The 18910-nt window shown below is 36.2% G+C and overlaps 2 protein-coding genes across 5 annotated transcripts; both read left to right on the top strand.

Moving 5' to 3' along the window:
• Positions 1 to 841: 841 nt before the first annotated feature.
• Positions 842 to 8215, top strand: ankrd29 (ankyrin repeat domain 29). 4 transcript variants are annotated; one of them, XM_042483919.2, is made up of 10 exons: positions 843 to 1053; positions 2458 to 2568; positions 2848 to 2946; positions 4143 to 4241; positions 4500 to 4598; positions 5219 to 5317; positions 6282 to 6380; positions 6677 to 6772; positions 7593 to 7691; positions 7777 to 8215. In XM_042483919.2, exons 1-10 carry the CDS (start codon positions 1042 to 1044, stop codon positions 7858 to 7860), a joined length of 897 nt encoding a protein of 298 aa, XP_042339853.1. In that variant the 5' UTR covers positions 843 to 1041; the 3' UTR covers positions 7861 to 8215. The 4 variants fall into 4 exon arrangements, with proteins under 4 accessions (XP_087934088.1, XP_042339853.1, XP_087934089.1 ...); XM_088077963.1 differs by having other exon boundaries at positions 2458 to 2627; XM_042483920.2 differs by having other exon boundaries at positions 2458 to 2715.
• A 916-nt stretch (positions 8216 to 9131) lies between these two features.
• LOC121963875 (vacuolar protein sorting-associated protein 4B-like) lies at positions 9132 to 18905 on the top strand. Its single transcript, XM_042514118.2, has 11 exons — positions 9132 to 9330; positions 11220 to 11331; positions 11440 to 11581; positions 12612 to 12670; positions 13670 to 13789; positions 13865 to 14021; positions 14116 to 14264; positions 14351 to 14432; positions 15199 to 15418; positions 16851 to 16991; positions 17107 to 18905. The coding sequence occupies exons 1-11, from the start codon at positions 9310 to 9312 to the stop codon at positions 17206 to 17208; spliced, it is 1305 nt and encodes a 434-aa protein (XP_042370052.1). The 5' UTR covers positions 9132 to 9309; the 3' UTR covers positions 17209 to 18905.
• Positions 18906 to 18910: the final 5 nt, after the last annotated feature.

Here is an 18910-nt window from a genome sequence, read left to right as displayed (position 1 = left end):
GAGGAAGAATGCCAATCATTGACTCCGGTAAAAGAGCCAGTAATGTAAAAAACCCTTCTTAAGTTAGAGTCCAGAAGTATAATCAGAAAAATGCACTTAAAGTATCAAAAGTAAAAGTACTCATTCTGTATAAAAGTGGCCTCTGTGATGGTTATATTATTATATGTTACATTGTTAGATGGTTATTTCTGATGCATCAGTGTGTCATTTTACTGTTTTGAGGTGGAGCTGGTTTTAACACTTTATATACATACAGGTAGTCCAGTGGTTCTCAGCCTAAAACTTATGAGGGGTCATGAGAAGATTAATGGAGCAAAAGAGAAGGAAAAAAGTCCTATTTCACAAATTAGTATTGTTTTTGTTTGTTGAATCTTTGAATATTTCTGAAAATGATTACTTAAATAATTACTTAAAACAAAAAAGCATATGATGAATTTCATCAAAATAAATATTAATCTGCCATTTGCCGAGTCATTTACATTTGAAATTAATATTAGATCATTTAAGTCAATAAGCAGCGTTGAATGTCTAAAATCAGGGACAAAAAGGGAGTAGCCTGTAGCAAAAAAACACACATAAAAGGCCACTATAATGAAAAATAATGACTGATCTCTCCTTTAATATTTTCATGTTTATAGTAGTGGCAAGTAAATGTGACAAAGATTTTTAAAAAATGAAATAAAATACAATAAAACAGTAAATGTGTATTTCTGTCAAGGAGTAAAAAAAAATCACAAGTTAATAAATCACTTATATACTTAAGTATAATACATTAAAAAAATATACACCTCCGTATGGATCCACCTGACCTCCCACTTTAAGGTGACCCTGTGCTCGGCAGCGCCCCCCAGAGGCCTGCTGTGTCCCTCCGTGCAGCTCTGACTGCGGAGGATGAGCTCAGCTGACTGTCTGGCTGTTATTATGTCCGCCAACACCCAAACCCAGTGCGGCAAAACAGGCAAGTGGCGCTCAGCTCTGCATCGTCTCTAATGAGTGAGTGCGCAGGAAGAAACATGAGTCACGAATGAGGTCTGCAGCAGGATGTCTTTTAAGGTAAACCAGCCTTTTTTCCATGCATCATTCTCTCTGCACGCAGCTAACAGGGCCTCAATGAGAAACCAGATCACTTCCTCTGAAAGTGTGCGCTTGATCATTTTCTGGCTTTATTTAACGACGTGGTGTGTTTAACTGTGAGCTGGAATTAAATAGGCTGTTTACAGACTTTCGTGCAATCATACAGTGTAGCTGTGTGCGTGTGTGTGTGTGTGTGTGTGTGTGTGTGTATGTGTGTGTGTGCATGTGCATAAGGGGTATAATAGGGTATCATATGGCCTGTGTTTCTGCTTACATTTCACACAGTACCCCGTGTAGTGTGCACGCGCAGTTTAATGCAAAACACTTCATCCAAATATGTAAGTTCAGACAGAGCGTATGTTTGTTTTTTTTGACACTTTAACCCTTTGAAATGTGAGAAATCGCTTTGATTTCTTTCAATAACATTGCAGAAAATTAGTAAAAGGTTATAAGAGAAAGACCGAAATGTAGCTAAAAAAAGAGAGAGAGAATAAGTAGAAAACCATCAGTGAACTACGGATAAATATTTAAAAAAAAAACAATGTTAACAATAATTATTATAATTAGATATTTAAAATTAAGTCACAGAAAAAATATAAGTATTATTATTATTTATAATGTGTTTATTTTTATTTTATTTTAGCTTTTTAGATCCTTTCCTTTTCCTGTTCTTTTACGCAACTTTTTGGAGGATAATTTCAGGTAAATTTCTTGTAAATTTTTAATAATTTGGGGGTTAGTTTCTGAAGTGGCTTGTCACCCTTTCCCTGTTTTTAAAAGAAATCAAGCCAGTCTGGGTTTCAAAGGGTTAATCCTCAGACACCTTTCACGTGCATTTAACCTCTAAAAACTGAGCAAATTGGTTTTGTTATTTTTGAAAACATGGCCAAAACTTGGTAGGAGATGTCCCATAAATTGTAAGAAAGTAGGAAAAGATGAAAAGAAACAAAGTCAGAATTAGTTTTAAAAAAGAAAGAAAAAGTGAGAAATTATTGGAAGAAAATGACATATACAATTGTCAATTTCAATTATTATTATAATTATTATCAGCAATTTATTTTTATATATTTTGCTTGTTTCTTTGCTTTTTTGCTTTGTTAACTTTCAGGCTTTTTTACCGTTCTTCTCCTCCTTTTTTGTGCTAAATTTCAGTTAATTTTTGTGCCAATACTTAAGCCAATTTGCTGACATTTCAAAGGTTTAAATGCCTGTGAAAGGCATCTATATGCAACACAAGAAAACAAACTGATGTTAATCCAGATTTCAAAGGGTTAAACCTCTCCTCCTGCAAGAAGGCCACTGTACTCTTTTTACTGTCAGTGTGTATACAATATCTTAATGGTGGTTTCAGGTCAGTGGTTGTTGTGTGTATTTACCCTGCAGAAGGAAACACCCCTGGCTAATGCTGTGTTTTGGGCAGCGAGGAAGGGAAACTTGGCTCTACTTCAGCTGCTGCTCAACAGCGGGCGCGTGGACGCAGACTGCAGAGACAGTGTACGGACGCTGCATGTCCTGGCTGCTCAGCTGCACGCTTTAACCATAACCCACCTGTGGTAGGGACACAGAGAGCTTCAAGCCTCACCTCTGTGGTTGCATGTGTGAACTGTGTGCAGCCCACTTTGTTTTAAATCGTAATTAAAGGTGAGGGCATTAAGTTGGAAAATCTGCAGACGTTAGCGGTTTCATCACCTCATTGTCAGCAGGTCGTCTGGACGTCTACAATAAAAACACCAACATGGTTTTCTAATTTGTTGTTGCCGTGTTTCTTTTCAGTATGGAACGACGGCGCTGATGGTGGCGTCTTACAGCGGCCATTATGACTGCGTCAAAGAACTTATCATGCAAGGAGCTGACATCAACTACCAGAGGGAGGTATGATGGGAAAATTACTGTCCAGCTCATAGAAAACAATATAAGACTTTTCCGGATCACAAATAGCCACAATCTGGAGTGTGTTCGTAGGAGAAGTCCCACAAATTGTAAGAAATTAGAAAAAGGTGGTAAGAAAATGATTGAAATTATTTTGGGGAAAAAAGAGGGAGGGAGAAATTATTAGGAATAAATTTTAAAAATTAGAAATAGAGAAAAATGTCAAAAAAACTATATTTATTTATTATTGTCATTTTAAATTATTATTCTAATAATTACAAGGTATTTTATCTATATATTTATTTTGTTTGTTTTTTGCTTTTTGTTTTGTGACCTCTTTCCTTTTTAGGCGTCTTTATGGGACAAGCTTTTATTTCCTTTCACACAAAACTTTTGCTTAGCAAAGATGGGAAAAACAATCAAATTATTTATTTAACCCTTTGAAACCAAGGCAAATTGTTGTTGTTTTTTCCAAATATGGGAAGAAAGTAATGAGCAACAAAAGAAGAAATGACCTAGAACCTAAAATCTGCGAAAATACAAAAAATTACCTGAAAATTTGCCAAATTACCTAAAAAAAAATTTAAAAAATTGTGAACACAGGCAACAACATCCACATGAAACAACTTTAATAACTACTCTTTAAGATTCCCGAACAAGATCTTTAATCAGATATTTGTGTATTCTATTCTACATATCAAATGCATACAAACATTGAAAGTTTTGTTTTTTTTTAGTTCAAGCTAAATGAAAACAGAAGTGACTTTTTAAAACTGATTACTTACAACACCCCTGAGAGGCTTCCTTTCAAGTTACTTTTCAGATTTTTTATTGCTTTATGTCCCATCTTGCACCCCAAAATCCTCTGATGAGTCATTTCTCATCATTTGTGCCAAAGATCCTAAACTTCAGCGTGATCTTTGCATGAGGACGTCAGCTGGAAACTCTGAGTTGTCCCTTTAAAAAAAAAAAACTTATTTTTTCGAGTTGCTTTCCTGCAATTTCACTTATATTTTTTTGACATTTTAGGTCATTTTGCTCTGTGTTTTACAATGTGCTTTGTTTTTGGCTCTTAGTTTCATTCTCTGAATCTTCATAAATGTGTTCTGATTTTATTGTAGCTGTAACACACGTTGTAACTGTGTTTTGAAAGCTACCATATCCAAAAAAAGTGTATTATCATTCTTAATTATTTTCAGACAGGATCTACTGCCCTGTTCTTCGCCTCCCAGCAGGGATACAACGACATTGTGAAGCTCCTCTTTGAATTCGGTGCCTCCACTGAGTTCCAGACGAAGGTATGCACTAGTGACGTGTACAATGACGTGTAATCGTCTGTAGTACAGGGTGTGATGGCTGCAGCATCTCAGCTGTGATTCAGAGCGCTTCCTGTAGCAACGACAAAAAAAAAACACAAAATATGCTGCTTGTGCTGCTTTTGTGTGCCTCTGGGGACTGAAGAAATGTTCTCTCTGCAGCATGTAACACACAGTGATGACTATTTACTATAATCCACACCTCTAGCTCGGCACTCTTGTGTGTTTTTATTTTGACAGGACGGTGGCACAGCTCTCACCGTCGCTTCCCAGTACGGTCACTCCAAGGTGGTGGACACTCTGTTGAAGAATGGGGCCAACGTTCACGACCAGCTGAATGTGAGTCACATCTTCAGACCTCTCCGCTCTTTCTGCCAGGGCATCTGTCTGTCAGAAAACACAATGGTTTGTTGCACACATTGTCCCAGCAGCTGGAATCCAGCCTCTCAGGTTTCTGCAGACTGCTGAGTCAGACACGACTGACATTTGGCAGGATTAGAGTCCGCCCTACGGCAGGACAAAACAACCTGCACAGCCATATATAGTTATAAAATAACAGTAATATAGCAATACATTACATTATAGTGTACATTATTATTATATATTATTATTATTGCTTTTATTTTTACATTTAAAAACTGTATCAATTTAATACTTAAACTGCTTTTTGAGATCTGCCTGTTTTACTACTTTTACTCCTTTTATTTGCTTTTTTCTTGTTGAACATTTGTTTTGTGTTGTTGTTCACCTTTCTCTGTTTGGCGGTTTGTTGATGTTTATTTTATTACTCCCTGAGTTCCTGCCTTCTGTTTTTAAAGGTGCTATATAAATAAAGTTATTATTATGAGTACAGCTTTTGCTCAGTTTAAGGCTTTTTTTTAATTTGATTTATATTTTAGCGATCTAAATGCAGCAGAAAAGCGTTACCCTGTGTCTGAGCTGATTATTTGATGTTTCAGGATGGTGCCACCTCTTTGTTTCTCGCTGCCCAGGAGGGTCATGTGACTGTGATTCGTCAGCTTTTGTCTTCCGGCGCCAAGGTTAACCAAGCCAGGGAGGTAATGTCCTCGCCTCTTTAGCGTTTTAGAGACATAAAGGACACCTCTTTCGCTCTCAGCTCCTCTCTCATCCCTCCAGGTTATGTCATGCTGCGTTCTGCATATCAGAAATGCAGAACATTTATGAGCCAGCTCGCAGTTTTAGATCCTCGGGTCGGGCCTTTCTGGCTATTCCAAAGTCGAGGCTAAAATCTAAAGGTGACCTTCGCCATCAGGGCCCCTCGGCTTCAGAACGACCTGCCCGAGGAGATGAGGCTCACAGAATCAGTGACTTTTTTAAAAATCACTACTTAAAAACCATTTTTATAGATTTGCTTTTATGTGATGCCGTCAGTATGAGTTCTTATTGTTATTTTTGTTGCAGAATTGTCTCTCTCTTGTGTTATTCTACGTTTAATTTTGTCTGGCCTAAGTTCGGCACTGTTGTTTGGCTCTATGTTGCCTCTGCAAGAAACCCTTCTTGCTTCTTTTTTGCCTTGTTATCAAAACACATTATAAACTTTCTTTAACCCTTTAAATCCTTGTTCGACATCAGTTTACTTGTGCTGCGTTCAGGCTCTTTTCACAAGTTATTTAACCCTTTGAAACCCTAACAGATTGGTTTGGTTTTTTAAAAACGGGGAAATGGCAATGACCAACTAGGCAAGAAATGTCTCACATATTGCAAGAAATTAGTAAAAGATGACTTGAAAATTTGTTTTCGAAAGAATTATTAGAAAATTATCAAAAATCAACAGAAAAAAAAATTATAATCATCATCATTATTTGTTAAAAAAATAGGTTACAGAAAAAATATACATATATATTTTTGATTGTCTGCCCTTTTTTGGGTCATTTTCTCTCTTTTTTGTTCTACTTTTATTTTTTTTCTTTCTTTTTTGTGCTTATTTTCAGGTAATTTTCTTGTAACTTTTACTAATTTCTTACTATGTTTTTGGCCATGTGTCCCTCTTTTGTCCTCCAGGATGGCACCGCCGCCCTGTGGATGGCAGCTCAGATGGGTCACAGTGAGGTGGTGAGGGTGCTGCTGTTACGTGGTGCAGATCGAGATGCTGACAGACAAGTATGTAGCTTTTTTACTGTTGATAAAATACAAAAAACAGAAACATAAATGTAATTAATTTTGTCCCAAACTGGTAAGTGGCCTTGCTATAATATCCAAAGCCTCACATTTGTGGAACCACACACTGCACAGATCCTCTTACACTCACAATATCAGAGTTTTAACACCGACAGAGCAAACTTAATCTGCTGATGAAGACCATGCAATATAGCCAAAAGCATTAAAACATGTAAGAGTCCTATGAGTGGAGAATTTTTTCTCTAAATAATTTTATGCTTTCTTGGTTGTCTGTAAAGGATGGATCAACAGCTTTGTTCAAAGCAGCTTTTAAGGGACACAACAGCGTAATCGAGGAACTTCTCAAGTTTTCTCCTTCAGTTGGACTTCTCAAGGTAGAAGATGCTGCTGTTTACTGTGACATTTTAAAAGTTCGTACTTGTTATCTTGCCCAAAGTTAAATGAGAAGATTGATGCCACTCTTATGTCCCAGAGGGGCAACTGGTTTTGTCGCAGTTGCAATAAAAAACACAAGGGATAGACATGTAAGATAAAAAACAGACACACATGAAAATGCAAAATAAGAAAATGTATTGCTCAATTATACTTCAGTGTGAACAGTCAGCTGGAAATGGCATGCTTAATTTTTTATTTAGTTTGCACTATTTGCAGTATGCAGGACATACTGATGCATTAGTTACGTGCATGCTTTTACACCTCATTTTTTTGTACAGATTAAATAAATTAGACACACAATTTCGATTAGTGAGTTTTATTTATGTAGTTTATTTGACAGGGACAATGCAAATTACCATAGTACTACTTCAGCCTGTTACAAACCAGCTGTAGTAATTTCATTCCCTAGATAAGCTTTTGGGAAAGAAAAAGAAAAACTAAGCAAAGCAAAAACAGAAATTAAAAAATAAAACAATGGTATCAAGGTTACATACAATACCACAAATACAGGTGCTGATAGGTGAGGTTGTACCTTTAGGTTAGCTATTTCCCCTTGTTTTTAATCTTAATGCTTAGCTAAAATAACAGTGATATTAGTTTTCTCATACAGTTTTTGGCAAAAAGGGGACTTAGCATGTTTCCCAAAATGTCACACTGATCCTTAAAAAAATAACCTTGCAGCACCGTATAAAGAGCAGGTTTAAATTTGGTAAAATACCTTTTCATAAGCATGAAAAAGTGTTTGTTTGTTGTCTCCAGAATGGCTCCACTGCCCTACATGCTGCCGTTATGGGGGGAAATCTTCGAAGTGTTCTGTTGCTGCTTGAGGCCAACGCAGACCCCACACTCCCGAACAAGGTACCACATTCAAATTTGAATGATGATAAACAGACAAAAGTCTATAACTTCAGCTTGTAAACTACTTCTGTTGTGTGTTCTGCAGAATAATGAGCTCCCTGCAGATCTTACAAAGAACGATCGCATCCTAAAGCTGTTACATCCAAAAATTTTAAATGGACACAGCTGATGACCACCCAGACTCCTGCCTTCACGCCTGCCTGGTGACGTCTGCTGAGGGGAAAATAAAACAAACAATACAGTGTCAAATCCACTCACTCACAACATGTACTGTAAATGGTGCTTGCTTTTGATTGCAACTGAAATGAAGCTGAATAAACCCGGACTAAACCTAGAGCCACACAATGTGCAACCAGAATATATCAGTCTGCCCCGTGCATCATCTCCTTTACTCTGTCGTTCTACAGTATATGCATTTATTTTTGTTTATCCTAGGTGTTGTAAGATTTCTATATATTTTGCACACTTTTTATTTGCCTTTTTAATAGATGTAATAAAGTGTAAATTTGTTATTCAATCCCAAAGTGGCAGTGTGCATGTTTATTAAACGTTTGAGGATCAACTAATATTTTTTTTAGTTTTTTGATAATAGAAAATATATTACATTTTGTAGCAACAATGTGACTAATATTCACTGGAGGGCAGTATTTAAAGACGTACACCTGTCACACACCTGTAAGTCACTGTTATTTTGCTTGATTTTTTTTCTGCAAAGTAAAATAAGTAATTCTAAATATGGACATGTAATAATGCTGAATGATATTACTTCTCTCCAAAAACATCACTGAAATATTTTATTTTTAAATATTGTGATTAAATATTATTATTTATATTCATAGAGGTATATAACATAACACTACACAAAAATATTATAAATTATACAGATATGAAGTGTATTGATGCCTTTTTTTCAGAAGATAGTTTGAAATATTGCTTCTTCGGAAAATAAAAGGTTTTTGTTGCTAATTTACATTTATTTTTTGCAACATAATTTTCAAATGTATTTAAAAGAAATTGTCTTTTTCTTGTTTTTGAAAAAAAAACACATTTTCTCATAATAATGTAAAGTTTTTAAATATATAATCAGTAACAAATCAAAAAGAGAAAAATATTTTTATTTGATTTAAATAAAAAAGAGAATATTAATCAGAATGGACAGCATACAAAGAGGCAGGGGTATATCGGCCTAGACAAAAATATTATAAACATTTAAATATAAAGTGTCTTGTTGCCTTTCCTGTAGAATTACATAATAAGATTAAAATAATTTGTATTACTTTACACCATTATAAAATTTGTTTAAAAAAAATATCTTATTTTCTTGGTCTGTTGAAGAAACCAAACACAACATTTGTCATAACAATGTGAAGTCTGTATGTTCAGTGAGAAATGAGCCTGGCTGAAATGTGACGTCACAGCTGATGAAAAAGACAATAACACTGTCACGTGACCACCGCGGAAGTGACAGTCAACTTCTCATGTTGATGCGGAAGAAAGATTTTTGAGAAAGGAGTTTTTGTAAAATGAAACATAAGTAGGGGATAAAAAGAAAAAAGAAATAGTTTTCGGCTTTATATATTTATCTAAAGCGACAGGAAAAAGTCTGACCGACAAACTAATGGCAGGTGGTAACTTACAGGTGAGTGATCCAGTTTTCGTGAGCTAAAACACCTGGTTACATAAGACTGACATCAGAGGAGACGTCTGTGAATATCTGAAATGGCTAAATCAGCGTGTAAAAGTACGTAAATTTAATCATAACGATGGAAAAACTTGATATCAAGTTTTAGAAGTTATAATTGAAGGCGCGATTGTTTTTAAATCAGTTAGTAAAGCTTTGTGGATTAGCTAACGTTACAAGTTAATCATAGCAACACGATTTGTGAATACATTTGGCAGCTGTTTACCTGTTTATAATGGTGAAAAGTAAGGAAGTATATATACTTAACAACTGTACTTAACCCTTTAAAACCAGAGCAAGTGGTTTTGATCTTTTTTTTTCATAAATATGGTAAGGAGAAAATATGCAATATAACAAGAAATTGCTCAAAAATGAGAAGGAATGAATAAAAAGTTACAAGAAAATTACCTAGAAATAATAAAAATTTAAAAAAAGAAGAAGAAGAAAAGTATAAACCAAAAACAAGCAAGCAAATCACCTGAAAAAAGTGAAAACATACCTTTAAATATATTGTTTTATTTTAATATAAAATACTAGCTGTTATTATTATTATTGTTATTATTATTGTTGTTGTTGTTGTGGAAATTCCCCCCTACTTTATAGATAATAATAGCTTATTTTCAGGTACCTCTCCTGACAATTTGCATGAAGTTGCTCAGTGTTTCTTTCCCATGTTTTTTGAAGAAATTAAACCAATTTGCTGAACTTTCAAAGGTTTTAATTCTTTTCAAAAGGTGTCTGAATGTAGCACAAGAAAACTGATGTTGATCCAGGTTTAAAGTAAAGTAAGAGTTTGATGCACTCGTGCTTTACTTTTTTCTTTTTTAAAAAAAAATCATTTAGTAATTGATTTAACCTTTTATATCTTATCTCTTTTATTGTGAATCTGTATCTTTTATAATGTTTTCATATTTCATTACTCCGTAAAGCGCTTTGAATTGCCCTGTTGTATGAAATGTGCTTCACAAAATAAAGCCGCCTTTAGTATTTGTATCTAGTCTTTAGTATTTTTTAAATACTTTTTCTACATTTATTTGACAGCTGTTAGTCGGCTACTTGTTGCTTTTTAGATTCATAGTTTACATAGAAAACATTTTATGAGCTTATTAAATACACTTAATTGTTAGATTCAAATCAGTACTTCCCAACCTTTTTAACATGTGACTGCTCACATTTTTTTCTCTGGTGCAATATCACAAAGAAGCCTTAAGGGGTTAAAAACCCTCGATTCTGATAAGGAAAAAACTATGTCGAAATTGTGTTGACGACTCAGGAAGAGCAACTGAGAAGAGAGATCCCTCTCCGTGACAGACAGACACATAGGTGTAGATTTTGGAGGGCAGGCAGCAGACGTGTCCCCCTCGATATTTAGAACATGTGCATTTGTCCACCCCAAATTGCAAAAAAAAAATGCAGCTGACTTTACTTTGACAAAATTAATGACATTTAACCATTAATTGATGCAGTAAAGGCACAAATTGGTGCATCAACAAATCACCAGAATTCAGAGAAATTACGTGTTTATCGCTTAAAAAAATTCTGCTGGAAGAACTCTCAACCCCCGTCTTTCATATGTTGATTATGAAAATGTTATCATTAATAAATAAGTTACTAAGTTACTAAGTTACTAATTAAAGAGTTTCAAAGCATTATTATTAATCAGAAATCACGAATGCCTGCCAAAGGATTTTTTTCCTAAACCCAGCAAAGTTGTTTGTATGTAATGCTCTAACTACAGAGCATGTGCACATTAACACATGAGTAACTACTTAAAAACCTTTTATAGGGTGCCATATAACAACATGGTCTCCTAAATTCTTCTTTTTCATGGTCCCTGTTGTTTTCAGAAAGCCATAGACCTCGCCAGCAAAGCTGCAGTGGAGGACAAAGCCAAAAACTACGAGGTGGCCCTCAAATGTTACGAGAATGCTGTGGAATACTTCCTTCATGTTGTCAAGTGTAAGGAGTCTATTAGTGTTTGATTTTGTTACTTTATTTGTATGTTTTTTTTAAACATCACTTCTGTTTAAGAGAGCACAATGATCTAAGCCGCTTGCTGTGTTGCAGATGAGTGCAAAGGTCAACGAGCGAACCAGAGCATCAGAGAAAAGTGTGTGGAGTACCTGGACAGAGCCGAGCAGCTGAAGACGTATCTGAAGGATAAGGAGCAGCAGAAGGCAAAACCTGTGAAAGAGTCTGACGACAAAGGGTGAGTCGAAATCCCAGTTTTAGTTGCCCTGGTGACTTTCTGCAGCACGTGTTTAAAGTCAGGCTTATGAGGGGCATTCTCTACAGTTTGTCTGTAGTTTTACAGGCAACATAGAGACAAAGTTTTTAGGTTGTCCATCCGTCCGTACCGTTTTCGTGAACGCAATATCTCAGAAACCCTCCCTAAGGGAGTTTCTTCAAATTTGGCACAAATGTTCACTTGGATTCTGTGGTGAATTGATTAGAATTACGTAGTCAAAGATCGTTGTAACCTCATAAAACATATTTTGAGCCTTAATTCAGTAACGTATATGCTGATTATGACGGCACTTCACACAAATATCGAATAGAGTCAGATGATGAATGATTTGAATCTTTCCTGTAGCGTTTTCTAATAAACACACAAAGTTTATGTTTACATTCAGTGTATCTAAACATGACACATTGTGTTTATAATATCTAACATATGTGTTGAATGCATTTTCCTCCTCAGAAATCATTTCCATGGCCAATTTTCTCAACATTTTAAAACATGAATTGTTTACATTCAGGTTTACTTCCTGGTGGTCTTCTTTTCCTCCGTCTTTGTTGACACATGACCCCCATCTGTAGATCAGTGGAATAATGTTAAAGCATTGACAGGAATGCAGCGACTCGCACATAAGAATATTGCAAATATTAAAAAGGTTTCCAAAAGACTTCTCTCTTAGAGAACAGCTGAAATCTTAATCACAGGAATAAGTGACAGAGATCCTGTTATATCCATATAAATGTTTGTAGGATTGTAGACAAATGTAGTTTTTTTATGTTTCAAAAAATGGTAATTATTTAATTTTAAAGTGCACCAAAAGAACACCTATAATTAGTACACAACTTAAGAGCCTTTTTCAGAGACCTTCTGAATACTTTGCAGTTTCATGTTAGTTTCTATCCAAGAAATTATTAGAAAACAATAAGATTTGTGAAATAATTTTCACTGCATACGTCTAAAAAATCTTAACCATTGTTTGTGTGTTGTCAATGAATTTCAGGGATGAAAGTGGTGATGGGGAAGACGCAGAGAAAAAGAAGTTCCAAAACCAACTCTCAGGTGAATGACGCAGTCACCGCAGTACACGAACACAGAGGCAGAGGCAGCAGGTGAAGGTTTACAATGCAGGATTCCTGGAAAAAAAAACACAAAAAACAACAATAATGAAAAAGAAGACGACAATATTCTTCCCCGGGAGGAAATTCAATTTTTTTTGCTCTGTTGTCATGTCATACACACACATGCAGAGACAGGACTTACACATGCATTATATGGTGAGAGTGTGGAAGCCGACCATGAACAGGTGCCCCGAGGGGGCTCAGTGCATTGCTCAAGGGCACCTTGGCAGTGTCTAGGAGGCAGACTTGCACCTCTCCAGCTACCAGTCAAGTCCCAAAGGACTGAGCTCCTGCCGCCTCAAGACTACAAAAATAATCCCATCTCAGTCATGATTTATGACTCAGTGAATTGTCTCTGCAGAGGCTCTGCCCTCTGCCTGTATTTTATTCCTATTTCGATGTGTTCGGGGCGTTTCTGGGCTGCAATCTTTGGGCAATGGCGTGTAGCCGCCAGCCAACGACAGCAGCTGAGGTCAGGACTTAATGAAAAATGACCCGGTTCCAGCAGGTAGCAGCACGCGTGCAAGAGGAAGCAATGAAAAACGCAGACACAGCAATGAAAAAAAATGCAAATGTAGCAAGACGAAACACCAAGCGGACATAGCCTGCTCCAAAACGAGAGTGAATCTGGGGTTGGCTTTCACTTTTGCTGGCGGACACTGAAGGATAGGATGGGGATGAGCAGGGGTGGAGAACCCAATTCTGGGCCCTCTGCATAAGCAGCCTCTGTGGGCCCCTGCCCTTGATCCATGACTCTCTCATACACCTTTTTCTTTTTTTTCTTCCTTCTTTTACAAAGTCAGTATGCTCTCTTATCTTTTCCTTTCTTTTTGTTATCACAGTTAACTTGCAATTTAATATTCGGTATTCAATATTGTCATTGCATGACGTTTCAGAAAATAATTAATGTTTCCAGCTAACAAAGCCAGTTCTCTTACAGGTGCCATCGTCATGGAGAAGCCAAACATAAAGTGGGACGATGTGGCCGGACTCGAAGGAGCCAAAGAAGCCTTAAAAGAAGCCGTGATCCTGCCCATCAAATTCCCTCATTTGTTCCAAGGTACTGAAAACAAGAGTCGACTTTAAACCTCCTGAAAATGAAAAGTATTTAAAAACACATTGCCTGTTTCTGTAGGAAAGAGAAAACCTTGGAGGGGGATCCTTCTGTTCGGACCTCCAGGAACAGGAAAATCCTACCTGGCCAAGGCAGTGGCCACAGAAGCCAACAACTCCACCTTCTTCTCCATCTCCTCCTCTGACCTCGTGTCCAAGTGGTTGGGGGAAAGTGAAAAGTGAGTGCCGGATTCTTTACATGATGATTAAACTGGGAATATGACAAACTGACAATAAACATCTGTTGTTTCTCCACCCTCTGTCTCTCTTCAGGCTGGTGAAGAATCTCTTCAGTTTAGCCCGCCAACACAAGCCGTCGATCATTTTCATCGATGAGATCGACTCCCTCTGCGGCTCCAGGAGCGAGAACGAGAGCGAAGCAGCACGCAGAATCAAGACAGAGTTCCTGGTCCAGATGCAAGGCGAGAAAGAAGCAGATAACCTGAAAATCTGAGCTGAAACCTGAATATTTGTTCATAAAGTGTAAAATATGTCCTTCTCTCCTCAGGTGTTGGAAATGATAATGAGGGAGTCCTGGTCCTGGGAGCCACAAACATACCGTGGACGCTGGACTCAGCTATCAGGAGACGGTTGGTTTTACCTACTGCTTTAAAAATAACGCCTGCGTCCTCATTGACGACTGCACAGAGAGCATTCTTTTTAATCATAACCACGAATGACAATTCATCAAAAATATTCTTAAAGGAATACTTAACCTCTCAGATGACCGTTTTGTATATCAGTTAATCATCCTTTAAATTTGTGAAGAATCTTTTTTTTCACATGGCTCCATGATGAACAAAAATCCAAAATTGGGGAATACACTATCACTAGGTGCCATTTATTTTCAAGTATTATTTCTTAAACTTTCCCCCCTATTTAAAACAATTCCCAACTCTATTCAGGTCCTCATATAATCTTACTGAGCCGCTTTATTATTTTTTTTTTGTTCACAAAATCTGTAAAGAAATTGTTCGTTATGCATTTAAATTAGCTTCTTTTCACCTCTTTAAGGCATCTTGACTCAACGATAAAACTTCATTGATAAATAGCCCGACTTCATTGATAAAAACATTCATTTTACCTGGCTGCTGATCTACTGCTACCCCGTTCAGGAGTTTGTGTTATTGTGTGACTTTGGAGAATCCAAACTAACCCTTTAAAACACCAGAGTCAGTGTGCCCAGTGTCTCACCTGGTAGAGCGGGTGTCCCATATACAGAGGCTGTGTCCTCGCTGCAGCTGCAGGTTTAAAAAAATCTTAAAACACCAAAGTCACTCAGTAACACAAACAGGCAGTGATAGATCAGCCACTCCAGTGTTCGGTATGGATAATTGAATCTTTTGTCTGCCTTAGGTTTGAAAAGCGAATCTACATTCCTCTGCCGGAGGAGCACGCCCGCTCCTTCATGTTCAAACTGCATCTGGGCTCCACTCCCAACGAGCTGACGGAGGCGGACTTCATCACTCTGGGCAAAAAGACAGAGGGCTACTCCGGTGCGGACATCAGTATTGTAGTTCGAGACGCCCTCATGCAGCCCGTCAGGAAGGTTCAGAGTGCCACTCACTTCAAAAAGGTAAAGAAATACCATCAAAGTTTGCCTGTGCTTGTTGTCCTATTTAACTAAACTAAAAAGCTAAACTATAACTAAATTACAAATTACAGATCTTCATTTCAAACATGACATATATGATAAGACAACAGAAATCAAATATAAGCAAAAAAAAAAAAAAATAGCATTTAGGTCAAAGCACCTGTGCATATTTCAGCCTCACAGAGCTGCTCGTGCAGCTGAAGACTCTCGAGGTCTTTTCAGACCAAATATTAATAACTGTCCGAATAAATAACATGCCAATCTAAAAAAATATCTATTATTATGAACTTCTCCTTTATGCACATAAGTGCAGTAGTTACCACACTGCCTTAAACACTGGGAGATAGTACTTTGGGGAAGCATCTGGCTGCCACACTGGAAAAAAAAAACTGACCAGTAACAGGTAATAATGTCAAAGGTTTCTCATTACAATGAGATGTTTATTGCATTTCAATAAGATATTTTCATGATATAGCAAGATATATTCATTTTATCACATCACACAAACTTATCACGTTATAACAAGAAACTTTTCTTGTCGAGGCGTGATACTATTTATCTAAATTTCATTTTCAAACATGATAATTTCACGTTTTAACATAAAACATTCACTTTATTAAGTTATCACTTATAATGTTATCAGGGTGAAAGAGTTTTAAAATGCATTGAATTAATTAATCTAAAAATAAGGCCTTAATTGGTATTAAAATGTCTTAAATCAGTCTTTCAAAAGTCATAAAATGAATGAAATATACAATCTGACACTGCATTGTAAAATCACAAAATAAATGGTAACGTTACATTTTTTAAATAATTTACTAAACTCCTCTTCTTATTGGTGGGAATTAAAGCACTGGAATAATCCCACATACATAGGGAGGCACACAACATCTTTACTAAAAATCACTAATAAATGTATTTCCCAATTTCTGACCAGATCTGACTTTGTCACTGGACCAAAAAGCATCATGTTTTATGGAACAATAAATGTATGGCCAAAATTGTTCTTAACTCTTTAAAGAGGTTTTTTTTTGGGGGGTTAAATCATTGTATAATTGGTCTTAAATTTCATCCAGAGCGGCATTTTAAAAAAGTCATAAAAAGTATCAAATTCAATTTGCCTTGAACTTGTGAACCCTGGTTATCACTTATTGTGTTCAAACTTTATTATTTAACTTACTGTTTTCATGAGAAGCTCGTGTGTAAATGAGGAAACAGTGTGCGGGGAAGGATAAATTGAGGAATACAGAAATAGTTATAATTTTTGGTTATTTATTTACAGCCTTAACTCGTCCGTACAGCTGCATGAAGGTGTCTAGGACACTACAACAATTTCATAATTAGAAATCAAGTATCTCATTTTTAATCGCTTCCTTGCTTCTGTCCATGTCCACACAATCACACACTAATGAAGGTTCGCGGCTCATTATGGAACAAACCCAGCGATGTGGTGGACGACCTCCTGACCCCGTGTTCGCCAGGTGATCCCAACGCCATAGAGATGACGTGGATGGACGTTCCTGGGGAGAAACTTCTAGAGCCACTCGTGTCCATGGTAAGAAAAGACATCCAGGAAGGAAAATATTTGCTTTGTATGTTCTGTCGATCAGAGGTATTGATACTGTAGTAATTTAGGATTTATAGTGACCTCTGTGATATTCTCCGTGCAGTCTGACATGAGGAGGTCAGTGGAAGGCACCAAGCCGACAGTGAATGAGAACGACTTGGAGAAGCTGAAGAAGTTTACTGAGGATTTTGGTCAAGAAGGCTGATAATACTTGCACTCTACTCATTAATAAGACTGCAACTAACAATTATTTTCACTTTCAATTATGCTTTTGATTATTCCATTAATCTTTTAGTCCTCAAAGTCCATCACAGGTTACTGCAGCCCAAAGTTGTTAAATATATGTAATGTAAATATTTCTGAAAAGAAAATTAATATTAAATAAATGTTTCAGGCCCCAAATGAGCATTTGTGTATCAGTCAGTCACCCCGAGTTATGTTGAATTTGTGAGGAAAACTTAATTTTCTTGCATGCAATCCAGAAAGTTTAAAAATGTAAAACTATATCAAATCATCTGTTTACAAACTCTCACACAGCTCCTGAAGCATAATCCAAGTCTCATTTATCCGCTCTTATGCTCAATTCTCAGACAGCCCTTTCTGACAGGGAAACGTATCTGAAAGTGAAATTTACCTATGCTCTCTTCAAAGCCAGACTCCACTGACAAAAACAGCAATTTTACCTCCCTGAACACAGGAGCTGCTGGTTAACCGCTGCCTCAATCTATAGTCTGTTTGTGTTATTGAGTCAATTTTAGTATTTTAAGGGTTATTTTGGATTCACCAAAGTCACATAATAAAGACTTTCAACATTAAATACATCAAGTTCCCAGCAACTTTTTTTATAAAGTCAAGTGAAAATTTAAACAAAAAATGAGTAAACAAACTGGATGAATAATTGATTATTGATTGCTTCTTTCGCCAGAAACGTGAGAAAAACGTTTAGCATAACAAGGATGAGTAGCTGATATGTCACTGCTCATTTGGGGCTGGAAGTATTCCTTTAAGGTTTCAGGTTGAGCTGAAGCCACAATTTTTACTTTAGAATCGACTAAAATCATTAATCAATGATCAAAATCTTAATTGATTACTTTCACTGATAAACTAATCAACTCTCTCGGCGCTGTTTATCTCTAATTTGAAACACTGATGCTCATGTTTACTTCTACACATTTTCTAAGTTTCATGTTTATTTTCCGTGGTGGTTCTTTTTTGCACGTCTCAAACCAAAGTAATAATCTTTATTTGTTCTGTAAAAAAAACTTTACCAACATCACTGCTGACTAAAATATGTACAGTAAGAGATTATGCTGCTGTGGGTGAATGCACATTTTCATCACTAACTTCCTAATATAGTCTAAAGGGGATTATATTGCACCTAACAGAATGAATTTCGGGGTTGGATTTTATCAATTTATTTACACAGTAACATTTAGGAATGCAGACTTTTTTTTAACATAAAAATAACCTTTTATTGGTTATTTTATTTATTATTCTTTATAAAGAAATGTCACTGCTGACTTCAAAGGGTCGTTCTGGGTTTCTTAGCAGTTACTGAATAATATAAAGATCATAAAACTATATAATAATGTTTTTGAAGAATTCTCAATTCTGCCTATGCATCTATTTTTTTTATTTTTTTTTTAAAAATTTGTCTAGTTTTAGACCTTTTAGCTGTTGGTTACGAATTTTCTGAATTACCTATTGATCCATTCAGTATGCTCAGTGGATTTAAAATATTGATTGTTTTAAGAGTTTCTTTTGGGATCAAGTGTTTTTTTTTTTTACTGGTTACACAACTAAAACCTATTAAAGTAGTTCTTTGCACTTTTGTTGTAAGCTACACGACATGTTCAGTGAATGAAAGTCTCAGGGCTAAATAAAGGACACCAAACAAAACAACAGGA

The sequence above is a fragment of the Plectropomus leopardus genome, chromosome 5, assembly GCF_026936395.1.
Source record: "Plectropomus leopardus strain MGB_pleo_1.0 chromosome 5, ASM2693639v1, whole genome shotgun sequence".
NCBI classification, from domain to species: domain Eukaryota; kingdom Metazoa; phylum Chordata; class Actinopteri; order Perciformes; family Serranidae; genus Plectropomus; species Plectropomus leopardus.
The sequence above is the reverse complement of the archived record's forward strand: the minus strand, read 5'-3'. Positions and strand labels throughout refer to the sequence as shown.